Source organism: Marmota marmota, unplaced genomic scaffold (genome assembly GCF_001458135.2).
Source record: "Marmota marmota marmota unplaced genomic scaffold, marMar, whole genome shotgun sequence".
Classification (NCBI taxonomy): Eukaryota; Metazoa; Chordata; class Mammalia; order Rodentia; family Sciuridae; genus Marmota; species Marmota marmota.
In genome coordinates, this window is record NW_025999853.1 from 598778 (window position 1) to 614010 (window position 15233).

Here is a 15233-nt window from a genome sequence, read left to right on the forward strand (position 1 = left end):
CAGTATGCTGTTTAGTTGAAGAGTATGAAGAAAGTCTGGCCTCACAGGTATATAGTTGGAAAAGATGTGAAGTTGTACCTCTTCGGGTAATTGTAGATATTGTTCAGTATTACACCCAAACTCAACGAGTAACAGTTTCTGACACAGTTGCAATGGGCAATCTGAAACCATCTCCATGAACTTTTCAATCTTTTTTTTAATATCCACTGGTATCTCTTGTACTTTGCATGTTTTTTTTTTACCCATGCAGGATTTTGTGTCATTCTTGGAAAATATTGGTGCACTGAGTTTTCATAGCTTCCAAATGTTGACCTGTCTCGTTGGACAGTATAGGTTGAGCTTCCCTTATCTGAAATCCTTAGGCCCAGAAGTGTTTCAGATTTCAATTTTTTTTTTTTAATTTTGGAATATTTGCATAGACTTTACCCTTTGGCTATACCTAATCTGAAAATATGAAATTGTCAGAAATATGAAACTTTGAGGTACAAATTCCAGATCTTAGAGCATTTTGGATTTCATACTTTCAGATTAGGGGATGCTCAGCCTTGTGTCAAAAACCTACATTTGTGAATCTTGCCACCTGCCTCATCAGAAAAGTCTTTAAATTGGGGGAAGATGTTCAGCCCATCATGACACATTCAGGTTTTCTGAAATTCTTATTTTTTCTTGGAAGCTTCAATTTTATTATGGAAAAAAGAAGTTGCCAGTTGGTTTTCTTGAAACAACAGGCTGACTGCATTCATTTTTTGAGGAAAATGTCTCCTGAATGTCTAAGGCTGAACGCTCCTGGTTTATCTGTCAGTCATTCTTTCCAATAAAAATCATGTCCACGGGCTGGGGCTATAGCTCAGCTGATAAGAGTGCTTGCCTTGCATGGTTCAATCCCCAGCACCACAAAGAAAAAAAAAATTATGTCCATAAAAAAAGGAGCCAGTTGGGCTGGTAACTGAAGCAGCCATGTAATTCTTCTTGTAATGCTTTATCAAGGGCATTCTTTCTTTTTTTTTTTTTTTGGTTGTAGGTAGACACAATGCCTTTATTTTAGTTATTTATATGTGGTGCTGAGGATCGAACCAGGGCCTCGCACTTGCTAGGTGAGTGCTCTGCCGCTGAGCCACAACCCCAGCCCTCAAGGGCATTCTTCAGTGAAGCTAGTTTATTTATTTATTTTCAAAAACTTCTTTTGTACTTTGAGTGTGTAGTAGTGAAGAAATATGAGCCGGCTATTAGTTTGATACCCTCTCTTGAGCCACCAACAATTTTATCTACTGTTAGTGCAAATGTAAACAAGGTGCCAAAGGCAGGTGACGTCTTGATATTTTTTCTGAAAATAGCTTTAACTTTGAAAACCCTGTGAAGGGGTCTCTGCATTCATGGGACCCGCAGGTCTCACTTCGAGGACTGCTGACGCGCCTTGTTCCCGATGCACTGGTCATTTGCATACCATCTGTTTGGGGCATCTTCATCAAGCACCTTTTCAATGTACTTGATCGCTTCTTCAAACTTGCTTGTTTTAAAACATTACTTAAATTTATTTGGAAGGCAAAGTTCTTATCACTAGTATAAGTGACAAACCAGTGCCACACATAAAAGGAAACCCCAAGAGAAATACGTCAACTAGTAATTAAAACCCATATTTTCCTGCACCCATATAAACCCTAATGGAACGGGAATCCTGTAGAGATACACTGCCTCAATTTGCAGGCAGCCAGTGCATTGGTTTGTCCTTTGCCGCCGGGTCATGCCCACCCTCCGCCCAGCCACCAGTTTAATGCGACACTGTGGAGGGAAGCTGCCCCTAGAGGCTGCTGTCAGGAGGCTGTGCTCAGTTTCCCTGGACTCCGTGGGGAGGACGGCTTTCCCGTTCCTCAGTCACCCTCTCCTGTTGCTCCGGAAAGCCACCAGTAGCTGGCTCTTCAGTGTCCCCAGGACTTCTGGGTTGGGGTCACAGGTACATTTCTTCCTTGGAGGAGGAGCCTGGGTGAGTCACCCCCAGTTCCTGCCTGAGTTCTTAAGCCTTTATCTGGGGATACTTTGAAGCCCATTTGTAAGGGACTGATTTTCAGCCACAGATGTTGGAGTGCCGACACCCCTGGGGCACATGTCTCTACCCATGCTGAGAGGCCCACAGAGTGAGTTGGCAGGAAGGGGTCCTTTTCTCTTTGTTTCGTGAGCTGTTGCATTTCTGCCCCAACAGAAAGACAACGTGGAGATGATCAAGGCCCTCATTGTGTTCGGGGCAGAAGTGGATGTCCCGAATGACTTTGGGGAGACTCCTGCTCTCATAGCCTCCAAGATCAGCAGACGTACGTGTTCTGACCCATGGGATCAGAATCCAGCGGGGTTTGGGTTCAGGGACTGAGAAGAGGCAAGTTCCAGCCCTAGGCCCTGCTGCTGCCTGCTGAGAGTGGCCCTGAGCATGTGGGACTCCAGGAACTTCCTTCCCCCAAGACAGTGGCCCTGAGTGTGGGTGCAGCCCACCCAGGGCTGGCTGAGCGAGGGTCCTCTTCTGTGCACCCTGGCCCATGTCAGGGTTTTCAGGCTGCCAGTGGGGGTGGGGACAGGACAGGTGGCAGCAGAATAGCTGTGGGATTCCTGCATGCGCTGCACTCTAGTGTGCACAAGCACGAGTGTGCACATGCCTGCACGAGCCTGCACCTCCCTGTGGACGCGAGTGTGCGTGTGCCGGCCCTGCCCGCTGAGCCCTGCTCCAGAGCTCCGAGAGGCAGGTCCTCACAGGAGCCTGGGGCCCCCTTTGGAGGATGGAGGGTTTTAGGGAGCCGTGGGGTTCTGTGGGTGTGTACCTGAGGGTGGGTGTGCGCAGATGGGGGTGCTGCTTCCCATGGCATCCTTTCCATCACCCCGTCCACTGAGGGCTGGCTGGCTGGTTTGTCCCTTTCAAACTCTGAAAGGAACATCCACGTGGCATTTTTGAGAGCTGCTGATTGTGGAAGTGGGAGCCCTGGTCCCTTGGAAGTGGGAGGAAAGAAGGGATTCCCCAAAATAATCAGGCAGGGTGACTCTGCCCTCCTCCTGCCTTGTGCCATGGCCAGCCCCAGCGCCTTATCTGGCCCCAGGAGACTGCTTTGGACAAGACAGACAGAGGGGACACCCTGTCAGGGTGGCCCCACCCACATCTGGGTCACCTGGTAGATGGGACAGGGGTCCATGTGTGGAAGGAGGGGCCTCTTGTTTGCATGTTGACACTATCTCTGTCCCCTGCCAAACCGTGACAAGATGCCACCAGGAAGGCGCTCTTGACTCTGCTGAGAACCGCGGGGGCCAACTGCCGCGTCTCACTCCTCCAAGAGGTTCCCACAGAGCAGGGCTCCACGGCTTCCTCTCACCCCCTCACCTTCCCGGAAAGAGCCCAGCCCCCGCCGATCAGCCTCAACAACCTAGGTAGGCCACGCCCACCCCTCTGCTGCAGTGCCCAGGCCCTTGGGCCAGAGTCCCGACTGGAAAGAAGCAGGGCCCCAGGGTGGAAGTCGTTGAAGGCAGCAGGGGAGGATGAGGCGAGGTTTAGCTAATGACAGCAGGTGGCAACCCAGGGGCCCCAGAGAGCTGGAGTGCCCCTGGCTGAGGTCCAACAGTCCATCGCCCCTGAGAGGATGGACATGGTCCCGGGTTGGGTATTGCTCACGGCACCCATGAAGTGGGCACTCTCAGGGCCTCCCTTGTCCCCGCAGAGAGCTGAGAGAGGCGCACACCCCTGGCCTTCTTGTTTGAACCTGTCCAGTGCGAGGCCTGGTCTGCCACCTGCTGGCCCCTTCAGTGACCTACATGCTTTTGAGTGCGGCCAGGCAGCCAGCATTTGCCCCTGTGCACCCTAGGTGTCCTCAAAGATAGCCTTAGACGAGACCAGACCCTGCTCCGGGCTTTCTGTCACCTAGTCCACTCAGGGACCTAGATTGATGGTGAGCAGAGGATCCGCTGGCCAGGCCTGGGCTCTGGAGGGACACAGCTGCGGCCGCCTCTGTCCCCAACTTGTCGCCCGAGAGCTCCAGTCACCGCCCCCCCCCCCCCCCCCGTATCTTTCCATCTTGCAGGCAGTCAGTCACCCACTCCAGGCTGGACAGTGGGCCTGGGCTGTGGCAGCACATGGGTAATGCCTGAGCCTAGCGAGGCCGTGGAGCCAGCCAAGCCCCTCACTGGCCGTAGCTCTGGTTCCGTCTCCTCTTCCCAGCCCACACAAGCGCCCTCCCTGCCCCGTCCCCGGCTGTCTGCTTCCGCCTCCCGCCCAGTCTCCTGCTTCCTTGGCTGCTTCTAGCTCCTGCCTGGGTGCAGCTTGCCTGCCTTGCTGCCAGTGGCCTCCCTGCAGTGGCCTTTAGGGTCACAGTCGCATGGTCCTGCTGGGTAGAGCCACTGGGGGCTGTCCTGCTTGTTACGAGGGTGAGCATGGGGTGGGGGCTTGGGCACAGAGGAAGACTGGATGGGTGGACCTGAGCCTGGAGGCAACTGGGGACCAGGACACAAGCAGTCCAAAAGCTGCTGGGATGTCTCCCTTCATTCATGTAGTTCAGCTCCAAGCAGTCTCCTCCACAGCCCTTTGGCTGAATGACCTTGGGTAGTTACGGAGCCTCCTGGAGCCTCTTTGGGGCCTGCACTGGCTTAGGTTGGGCATGATCCTTATGCCTCAAGGTGGCTGTCAGCAGCATGAGCTGACGCATGGAGAAACAGGGCACGTCGGGAGTTCGTGCTTTGGGGTTTCAGGAGGAAGACACTGAGAAGAATCCGGGAGCAGCTGGACTGGGTGGGGAGCCTTCCCAGAGCAGTGGGGCATCTCCTTGGCAGGCCTGTGGCCCCTGGCTTAGCTCTGCTCTGGGGCCAGGGCTCAGACGTGGGCGGGAGCACAGTGGGTGGGCACAGCTCCAGATTGGCTCTGGGGATCTGTGGGGCACAGGGTCAGGGACCTGCTGGCCCCAGCGCATCCTGCCCTATGCCTCGCAGAACTGCAGGACCTCATGCACATCTCCCGGGCCCGGAAGCCGGCTTTTATCCTGAGCTCCATGAGGGATGAGAAGCGGACGTAAGTGCAACGTGGCAGGGGACCGTGGTGAAGCTCTCCTGGTGCCCCTGCAGCCCAGGCTGTCCCCTGTGCCCCCGGGAGGCAGCTCTTCCGCTCCTGCAGTCATGGCAGAGGCTGAGTCCTCAGGGCCTTCATTGGCTCCTTAGTGACAGTGGTGCAGGGTCCTGGGGACAGTGTAGTCCTGCAGCTGGGTGCCAGGGCCAACACGGTGTGGTCCTGACCTTGCCGTGGTCTGAGGAGCGGGAGGGCCTCAGGGGCCCCTCTGGAGAGATCCCAGCAGCAGCTTCCCTCTGTGTCCACCTGCTGCCTCGTCCCCTCCCTCAGCACGGTCGTGGCTTCCTGAGCTGTGCGCCCAGGCCCAGGAGGCAGGCCCGGGTGAGGGCACAGAGGGACCAGTCCTGCCCCAAGGGACCGGCTCTGGTGCCTAGAGTGAAGGTCTAGGCGTGCGACAGGCAGTGGGTTTCCAGCCCACGGGACTCCCCACCTCTGTTAGCACACGTTGGCGGGTTGTTCTTTGGGGGTGACCTTCCCCTCCTTCTAGCGGCCTTCCTAGGGAGGATTGGGAACCTCGCTTTGCAGATGCAGAGCCTGAGCCCGCGAGAGGGGAAGGGACCTGCTCAAGGTGCAGCATGGAGGCTCACGCCAGGGTCCTTCCGACCTGGGTCCTCTGCTGCTCTCTGGCACAGCCGCTGCCCAGCCCACAGGGACAGCACTCCTATCATCCGATGCAGCTCGGCTTCCAGGCCAGCAGCCAGATCTTGTGGCTCTGTCACCCTTGCCTGAGATGTCAGTGAACCTTGGACATCACCCATTTTCATGGCACCCTGGTGTGCGTGTCCTGGATGGCGCCTGGCCCGCGGCATCCTGGCCTTCCCCGTGTGCCCTGCGCAGGGAGGCTCCGTGGCAGGCCTCGTTGGCTTTGTCCCCGCCTGCGCCATGGTGCCCGTGCTTGGGGGCTCGCGCTGACCATGCAGAAGTCAGCTCCCTCGTGACCACCACTGTCCTCACTGCAGCCACGACCACCTGCTCTGCCTGGATGGAGGGGGCGTGAAAGGCCTGGTCATCATCCAGCTGCTCATCGCCATCGAGAAGGCCTCGGGCGTGGCCACCAAGGACCTCTTTGATTGGGTGGCAGGGACCAGCACGGGGGGCATCCTGGCCTTGGCCATTCTGCACAGTGAGCACAGCCCCTGAGAGAGGGGGCAGGCAGGCAGGGTGGGTCCTATCTGTCCTCATGGGGGCCAGTGCATTGGCATAGCCTTGCAAAAAAGTGGTGGTGGGCTCTGAGGGAGTCTGCAGGCCGTAGGGCCGGCCCCAGGCTGGACGGAGCAAGGCCGGGTGGGGGCTCAGCTCAAGGGTTTGGCTAGTGTAGGAGGCCATGTCCTGCAGCTTTCTCTGCCACCTCCACCCCTGCAAGGCAGCGCCCTGGTCCTCACCGCCCCTGCACGTGTGGCTGGAGTGGGCAGTCAGGAATGAGGAGCCATGGAGTCACAGAAGGCCAGAGCCCTGGAGGGCCCTGGAAATTAAGGTCCCAGGTGTCAGGGTGGCCCAGGGTCACAGAGCTCATCTCTGGTATTGCTCAGGCCAAAGCAGTCCCCTACACACCCATTATGTCCACTATGTCCCAGGCCTCACGGGCCATGAATCTGTCTCCTTCCACAGAGCCACGCAGAGGTGACAGGGTGCTCGGCATACTAGACGGGCCACCATATAGGCCCACGTCGCCACTCGAGTGGCGTCTCTGTGGAGCTGTTGAAGCCACGTGAGGCTCAGTCAGGGCCCAGCTGCCGCCAGCTGTGCGTCACCCTCCGCGTCCCTGGCTGGCATTCCCTTGCCTGGTTCTGGTCACCACCTCCAGACCACTTTCCAAATCTAGATCCTGGTGACCCAAGGCCCTGGAGGCAATAGGGGAGGACCCTACCCCAGGGTAGGGGCCATCGAGGCCTGTGAGCCATGCCTCTGCCAGGCACTGGACATGCAGAGCTGAGTTCCCGTCTCGGGGAACCCAGTCGATGGGGGTACAGGCATCTGGGCACCTGCTGGGCCAGGTGAGGAGGCCAAGCTGGGAGGTGCAGGGTGCTGCAGGAGCAGGGCTTTGCCTGCCCAGGAGGCTGCCAAGAGCTCCATGTGGAGGGTGGTCCTTTGGCAGGGTGCAGGGAACTCCGTCACTCAGCAGTTTTGTGGGGTGTTGAAGTTTGTTTTGACGAGTCTCACCACAGCCATGAGGTGGGCAGCCAGGGAAGCTGAGGACCAGGTCAGGTCACCCAGTGAGTTGGGGCAGAGGCAGGTCTGGTGTCTGGCTCTGCCCAGCTCTCTCCCCCTTTCTGGTCTCCTGTGAGAGAAGAGTCATCTCAGGACCAGCCCAGCTGCCTCATGAGACCTGGGCCAGCAGAGTTGGTGGAAGTCCCAGCCTCTCTGGGAAGGGCCACCTTCTTCAGGGACCGTCATCCCACAGCCTGGGTCTACAGATGCCCCGCAGCTATGACAGGGGCCCGAGACACTATCTAGAGAACCTCCTGCGGGGAGCAGCCCCGCCAGATTGGGCCTTTATACACTTGGACACTTTGAGGGCCTTTCTTTAAAGAAAATACTGCAAAATTATGAACACACTTCTAGGCCCAGAGCCTTGGGGCTGTGGAGGGCGCTTTCTGTCTACTTGGGAGGGAAGATGTCAGGAAGGGTCCGGAAGTTCAGGTGCAGTTCCATGGAAGATGCACCGCCTCCCTCCCCTGCCTCCTGCCAGTGCCGGCCTGTGTGCGGGATGCTCTGTGGAGTCCTGGTCCCCCCAACTGCTCCCCTCCCTGTTCTAGGCAAATCCATGGCCTACATGCGCGGCGTGTACTTCCGCATGAAGGACGAGGTGTTCCGGGGCTCGCGGCCCTATGAGTCCGGGCCCCTGGAAGAGTTCCTGAAGCGGGAGTTTGGGGAGCACACCAAGATGACCGATGTCAAGAAGCCCAAGTAAGCCTGTCCACGGTGCGCCTTAGTAGAGGGCCCTGCTCCGCCTGCAGCTCTGACCCTGTGGCCTCGGGGAGGAGTCGCCTGGAGGGCCCTGGGCCTGTGGGGCAGAGGGACCCTGCAGGAGGCTGGGTCAAAGGCGGGGCCTGACCTCTGCACCTGGCCAGGGGCCTGGCTGTCTGGAAAAAGCCTGGGCCTCCCTTAAGCTGGAAGGAGGCACAATTCTTGCTGCCCAGGCCAAAGGAGCCCCAGCCTTTACAACATGTGGCTGGACACTTTGTCACACTCAAATAGCGCTTGCTCCCGTGTTCAGAAGCCTGGTGTCAAGTGGACAGCCGCGGTGCTGTCTTTGCTTTAAGGCCCTCAGACTGGAGCTCATAGTGAGGCCGGGGCTTAAAGGAGAGTCACGTGTCCAGGAAGCATTTGAGAGGCCTAACCCCAAGAGGGTCATTGCAGGACCAAGCCCAGCATCCGGGCCTTCCCTTGGGGCTGGATGGAAAGGGTGCCTGAGGTGGGACTCGGGCAGGTCTGGACCCCCTTCTTGAGCTTGAGGCCGGGCTAGGGAAGGAGAAGACACACAGCAGGGATTTGCCTCTGGCTTCCGCACAGAGCTGGGTCCCACCGTCCTGCAGACCCAGCCCTGGGCTCCTGCAGAAGCCTGCCTCAGTTCAGCCAGCCTCCAGTGACCATGGGCCTAAGCAGCAGCCACGCCTTCGCCTTTCCTTGCTGCCACTGGTCTGATGTCCCGCCGGGGCTGTTCCCGCTAGCTGCACACTTGGGACCTCTTCCCTGCAGCCTCTGTGTGGGGGGAAGAGGGAGGGTGCACCTGGGGGGTGAGAGGCTGGGAGCACTGGCCGTCTGGTGGGAGACGAGCTGGAAAACAGCAGCCAGGCAAGGCAGCCTTGCCGCAGAGGTTCCAGAAGCTCTGCAGTCCCCAGTGTGCACCCCACCCCACCCTGCAGTAAGGTTGCCACAAGGCTGGGAGTTCTGGAAGGCAGGGACATGGCTCCCTTGATTTTCTTTGTAGCCCAATTCAAGCACAGTGCCTGCCACAGAGCAGGCTGTTAAACAGGGTCCGTCAGCTGACTGGAGGAGCAAGAGAAAGGAGGTGGACTGAGGTGAGGTAGTCAGGGAGGCCTGCCTGGAGGAGGCAGAGTGTGAGCTAGGCCTGGAGGCATAGGGAGAATTTCCTTTCATAATAAAGCTGTTTGCTTCCTCCGTGGTCCTTTGTTGCAGGCTTCTCCCACAGAGAGACAGGACATGGGACTTTCAGCGTGAAGCAGCATTTATTTGTGTGGGCACTGGCCCAGCAGATTTGTATCCAAAGGCTGAGCCCTGAGTGCCGAGCACTGCAGGTTCAATGTCTTATATGTCCCTGGCTTGTTCCCGGAGTGCTAGTCCTTTGTCTCCCCCGTACGGTAGCACACTTCTGACTGGGGTTCTGTAGAGTCGCAACAGAGTTGACCTCCTACACGTAGTTACTCCCCTTGTCTTCGTTCTGGGAGAGCCCTGGCCACACCATTTCCAGAAGGATCTTGAGTTCAAAACCAGCCTCAGCAACTTAGTGAGGTGCTAAGCCACTCAGTGAGACCCTGTGTCTAAATAAAATACAAAATAGGGCTGGGATGTGGCTCAGTCGTCGAGGGCTCCTGTGTTCAATCCCCGGGACCAAAAAAGTCTGTGTTTTTCAGCACTTACGTTTTTTTTCTTTGGCAGGATTCTTCCTAATCTTCCCACAGTATTCCTGGGAATGGAAAACTAGCATCTTTTTCCTGTACAGTTTTTTGTTCCCTTGCCTTTATGTTTTTTTCATGGCATAACAGATGTCTGGGCTCCTCTGAGCTCCCTTTGTGAGCCTCTTTTGAACGGTTGCAAAACAGTCCCCTCTTCCTCACCCTTTGCCCTTCCTGCTGGCCTTTCCCTGTCAGTCCCACTGCTGTGAGCTCCAGTCACAGGAAGCCCTCATCCTGGTTGAGGTTGTTCCTTTGGGATGATCTTCCAGGGGGCGAGTCTCAGATCCAAGAGCCAGGATATCTAGATACATATCAGGTTCCCTTTCTTTTTCTCTGTTTTTAGCACTGGGGATTGAACCCAGAGGTGCGCTGCCACTGAGCTACTTCCCAGCCCATCCCAAAATTTTTATTTTGAGGCAGAGTCTTGCTGTCACCCAGGTTGGCCTCAAACTTACTATCCTCCTGCCTCAGCCACCCAAGTCGCTGGGACGACAGGCGTGTCTGTGCCTGGCTTACCTGTTAGTTTTCGAGGGGCCGTGCCAGCAGGCTTAAGGGCATCTGTTTCTTGGAAAGGACAGGCATCAGAGGTGACGGTGAGTTCTCCTCTCATTGCCTTCCTGGAGCTGCAGCTTCCAAGTAATCCCCACCCCGAAGTCAGATCCCTGCTACCAAGCGCCACCATGGGGCCTTTCAGATTCGCCCTCTGACCCTGCAGAGAGGCCCCAGCCTTCTCTATGCAGTCCTGCGACTTGGCCTCCCACCCTCGTACATGAAGCCTCCCAGCTCCTTCTGCAGCCCCACCTGTCCCCTGGGGGATGAGCTGCAGTATCTGGAACTGTCCCACTGATGGGCACGTTTTGCTTTAATAATGGACACTGCCACCCGTGTGGCACATTCTTAGGACAAACTCACAGAAGCAGGTCACTGGGCCTGAGGATTGACCCCAGGTGGCCTCAGCAAGGTGTGTGGATCTGCCCGCCCGCAGTGTGCAGGGGACATCTGTGCGGGGAGGGTGGTGGCTGGGGGCAGCTGGCAGCAGCTGAGTGCCAGCCGGGAGAGCTGGGGGAGATGCCCATCCTGTGTGTTTCTCCCCAGGGTGATGCTGACCGGGACGCTGTCTGACCGGCAGCCAGCCGAACTCCACCTCTTCCGGAACTACGAGGCCCCGGAGGCCTCCAGGGAGCCTCGCTTCAGCCCCAGTGCCAACCTGAAGCCCCCGACTCACCCCGCAGGTTAAGGCCATCTCATGGATCCGCGCGGCCGCAGGGTGGGAGTGGGAGTGGGAGTGACAGGCTTGCCATCGGGCTCCGCACCCCTGCAGCCCCCCATCGCCCTGGCCTTGCCTGGCTGAGGACGGGCACAGGGAGCTGGCAGGCCCTGGCAGGCTAGCGGAGGCCCCAGGAGGTCCTCGGTGGCACTTGCCTTCCCCAGGAGGCCAGGGCCTGGGGTAACGGAGAGTCCCAGGTCCCCTCTTTCTGCACCCCCTCCCGCATACACACGCGCGCCCTGAGATCTGGAATGCATAAGCTTCTGCCATCCCTGTGTCACTCGGCCACCCTCCTCCCTGTCCCCAGACCAGTTGGTGTGGCGAGCAGCCCGGAGCAGCGGGGCGGCCCCCACCTACTTCCGGCCCAATGGTCGCTTCCTGGATGGCGGCCTGCTGGCCAACAACCCCACCCTGGACGCCATGACTGAGATCCACGAGTACAACCAGGACCTGATCCGCAAGGTGAGCACCATCTCAGGCCCGGGGGGAGGCTGGGCGATGGCCCACGATGGCCCACTCCTGCTCGGCCCTGGAGGGCTGTGTGGTGCCCGCTTGATCCTGGCCACCTGGGCTCCAGCCTGCAGCACTGTGGTAAGAGGGACCCTGGGGTCCAGGCAGCCCTGTGTGAGGATCCTGCCATCCGCTAACTCCGTCTGCCGTCAGTGGCGGCAGCGTGAGTCCTGTGGACCCGCCACTTGCCCAGCCCAGGCTGTGGGCCTGCCCTTGAGGAGCACACCCTCGGGTCACACCCTCTAGGCTCCCAGGTGCTGATGGAGCGCAGGTGGGGCTGTCAGGTGGCTCGTCTCTGCTCCGCGCCTGAGAAGACCTGTCCCGAGGCTTTTGGGGATGGAGAGGTGCAGAGTCAGTGATAGTGTCGGAAGGACAAGTAGCCGCCCCACCCTGAGGAGCTGGGGCAGGGCGGGAGGCCTGGTGCCCCGGGGAGGCAGTGTGGGGCAGCGGGGGGCTCGGCTGCCTCTGCCCCTGCTTGGCGCCAGCTGCTGAGCTGGGTGAAGATGGTGCCCACCGGGGATGGTCACATGGTGGCCTGTGAGGCCTTGGAACAGCGCCTGAGTGGCCAGAGGTGCCTGCTGTCGTGGTTGTCTGAAGGGCAGCCTGCGAAGTGCGGCCCTGGGGTGGGGAGCACCTGCCCTCTGGGGCGGACCAGGCAGGGCTTCTACTGAAGAAGTCAGATGACGTGGGGGGACTCAGATGTACCCAGTCTAAGTCACATACCATTCAGCATGAGGAGCCTGGGCCCAGAGCAGGAGGGTTCACCCCATTGTCACCTGGCAAATTGGCAACAGAGGTTGTTGAGCAAACTTGAGGTGGCCCCCCGGGACCCCGGGTCCACGCCTCAGCCCTGCATCCCACTGCGTGGCCCAGGAAGGCCTCCCTCCTGCCCAGACTGCGCAGAGGTTCCTCGTTTGTGAAGTGAGGTGGCCATCCCGCCACAGACGGGCTGGAGGACTATGGGATAATGGTGTGGACACCTGTAGTCCACAGGGAGGGGGTCCTCCCGCCCTCCCCTGGGGAGCCTGGGTCTGGGGCAGTTCGTGGCCGGCCGAGCGTGCTCGGTGGACGTGGAGGGACCTAGGGTGCTTTCCAGTAGACCACGGTGGTGCCCACACCAGCCCTTCCAGCAGAGGGGCTATAGCTGAGCCCTGGCCAGACCCTGCCTGCAAGGGCACCCAGGACCGGTGGCTTAGCCCCAGGTGCACTGCGCTCCCAGCCCCTGGCCTAGGGCCTCGCTCTGACTGTCCAGTGAGCGTCCCCTCTGACTCCCCTCGTCCTGCTCTTTACAGGGTCAGGCCAACAAGGTGAAGAAACTCTCCATCGTCGTCTCTTTGGGGACTGGGAGGTCCCCACAGGTGCCTGTGACCTGTGTGGATGTCTTCCGCCCCAGCAACCCCTGGGAACTAGCCAAGACTGTTTTTGGGGCCAAGGAGCTGGGCAAGATGGTGGTGGACTGTGTGAGTGTGGGCCTCTCCCCCAGGCCCACTTCCCTCGGGGTTTCCAGCTAGGTCAGCCCCTCCACGAGGGGCGAAATGACAGGCTTTGTGGGTCCTCTTTGGCCAGCTCTTTCAGATGTCCTTTAGCTGTGGGTCCCTTTCCCCCCCAGAACCCTGTGTGGAAGCCCAGAATACACACGGACAAGAGCTGTGGGGCGGGACAGGGAGGCCTGTCCATCAGCTGCTGCACACGCTGCCACTCAGTGACCCTGAACAGACTGCTGAGCCACATGGGAAACCAAGGCCAGTCACAGGCCTGGGGAGGGACTCGCTGATGGGCAGCTAGAGCCCAGGGATGTCTGGGGGGCTCCAGGGCTGCCAGGGCCAGGCTCAGGCTCTCACCGAGGCTGTCTCCCCAGTGCACAGATCCAGATGGGCGGGCTGTGGACCGGGCGCGGGCCTGGTGCGAGATGGTCGGCATTCAGTACTTCAGGTGAGGCCAGGCCGGGCCGCCCACCCCGCCCCAGCCGGCGGCCTGGGCTTTCCTACCCCTGGAGACAGCCCTCCCAGTCCCAGCTCTTGTCCCCTCCCAGGCCAGGCACCCCCGGTGACACCTCCTTGTCTGTACAGACTGAACCCCCAGCTGGGCACGGACATCATGCTGGACGAGGTCAGCGACGCGGTGCTGATCAACGCGCTCTGGGAGACCGAGGTCTACATCTACGAGCACCGGGAGCAGTTCCAGAAGCTCGTCCAGCTGCTGCTCTCGCCCTGAGCCCCTCCCGGCCCCTCTGCAAAGCTGGGTGAGGCCACCCACCACGTGGCGCGGAGCCAGGGCCCCACGGCTCCATCGTCCAGGGACTGGGGCTCGGAGCCTGCGCCTTCCTGCCTGAGGCTGGTTCTGAAGGCCTCTCCCCACCGCCTTCCCCACCATTTGTCACTCCAGACCCAGAAAGCCCAGGGTCCCTCGGCCCGCTTCCCGACTGTGAAGGACACCCGACTTGGCCCGTGGCCCCGCGCCCAGCCGCTAACACTAAGGGTGCCCAGTGTGTCTCCAGCCGGCCTCCCAGGGGCCTGCGCGGCTCTCAGTCCCCAGCAACTGCAGCCCACCGTCCTGGAGAAATGGGGCCCCCCACCCTGTCAGCAGGGAAGCCCGGGCTCCAGGAGCCGCGTGCCCCATTTGACTTTGCCCCTCAGCACACACCAGTCACCCCACCCTCTGGCCCCACCCCCTGGCCCCACCCCGAGAGCCCTCCCAGCTTTCAAAGGTTACCCTGTGAGTTCACATCTTCCCTTTGGAAGTGGCTTGAGAGTGGTGAGGGGCTCAGGGGCCCCCAAACTGTGAAATAAATGGCTTGGACTGAAATTCGCCTGTGTTGTGAGCCTGTGGTGTGGGTGCCCTGTCCCCACCCCGCTCCCTCAGCCTTGGCCTGGCCTCTTCCTGTGCCCTGTTTTCTGGGCCCTCTGGGTAAGGGACACCAAGTCTCTCCTCAGGGCCTCCCCTGAACAGGCCAACGGGGTGTCCAGAGGCAGCTCTGGGCCCACTTTCCCCAGGCAGGCCCCAGGGCCTTCGTCCTCACGGTGAGGGAAGGCAGAGAGCCGCTGGAGATGGAGCAAGGCAGGGACCTGGGGATGGTGAGACGGCGAGCAGCAGGTCTTGGAGACTGGGTTTGCGCCTCCCCTACGGCCTTTGGAGGAGTAGAGGATGTGCCTCAGCGGCCACAGCCCCTCGAGGGGCAGCTCTGAGGGGCTCAGAGCAGAGACAAGGTCCGAGGACAGTGATGGTTCACCTGCGAGCTGGCCTCCTGCCAGGCGTTCCCAGGAGGCCCAGAGGAGTGCGTCAGGCAGGGCCCTGGGGAGGTGGGTGGCAGGACAGGGTTTCCCCAGGGCCGGGGGTCCTGGAAGAGGAGGTGACTGGGAAGAGTGGCCGGTGCACGCATGCCCACTGGCCTTCCCTCGTTGGGGTAAATAATTGAAGGGCAGGTCACATGAACCCACCCGCGTCACAGGATGCCTTCCCCGCCGGATCTGGTTACACCCCAGATCGCATTGACGTCCCCGGCTGGTGAATAATTAAGCGGCCTCCTCCTCTGAGGCAGGCCTCCATCTGCAGGCAGGCCTCCATCTGCAGGCCGCACTCTGCAGCCTCCTCGCTGCCCACTGAACCCCGGGTGCCTGTAGAGACCGACCCTCAGTGCTCCCCGTCCCCTGCTCAGCACCGGCACAGCCACCCTAATGGCACCCGAGATGGACCAGTTCTACAGGTCCACCATGGCCATCTACAAGGTGAGCATGTG

At 59.4% G+C, this 15233-nt stretch overlaps 2 protein-coding genes across 18 annotated transcripts in view; both read left to right on the plus strand.

Moving 5' to 3' along the window:
• The window catches only part of Pla2g6 (phospholipase A2 group VI), a 49319-nt gene extending 35017 nt beyond the window's left edge, over window positions 1-14302 (plus strand). For 10 of the 17 annotated variants that reach the window (XM_048801469.1, XM_048801494.1, XM_048801529.1 and 7 more), the window contains 12 exons: window positions 2198-2306; window positions 3238-3402; window positions 4050-4166; window positions 4951-5029; window positions 6043-6206; window positions 7840-7990; window positions 10816-10952; window positions 11295-11449; window positions 12790-12957; window positions 13107-13239; window positions 13356-13429; window positions 13567-14302. In XM_048801469.1, coding sequence (XP_048657426.1) covers window positions 2198-2306; window positions 3238-3402; window positions 4050-4166; window positions 4951-5029; window positions 6043-6206; window positions 7840-7990; window positions 10816-10952; window positions 11295-11449; window positions 12790-12957; window positions 13107-13239; window positions 13356-13429; window positions 13567-13743 — 1629 coding nt within the window. In that variant the 3' untranslated portion in view covers window positions 13744-14302. The remainder of the gene's footprint in view (window positions 1-2197; window positions 2307-3237; window positions 3403-4049; window positions 4167-4950; window positions 5030-6042; window positions 6207-7839; window positions 7991-10815; window positions 10953-11294; window positions 11450-12789; window positions 12958-13106; window positions 13240-13355; window positions 13430-13566) is intronic. The other 7 variants (XM_048801535.1, XM_048801515.1, XM_048801541.1 and 4 more) reach the window with 5 other exon arrangements.
• A 673-nt stretch (window positions 14303-14975) lies between these two features.
• Baiap2l2 (BAR/IMD domain containing adaptor protein 2 like 2) overlaps window positions 14976-15233 on the plus strand; it is a 28260-nt gene continuing 28002 nt past the window's right edge. The window contains exon 1 of the mRNA XM_048807926.1: window positions 14976-15222. Coding sequence (XP_048663883.1) covers window positions 15172-15222 — 51 coding nt within the window. The 5' untranslated portion in view covers window positions 14976-15171. The remainder of the gene's footprint in view (window positions 15223-15233) is intronic.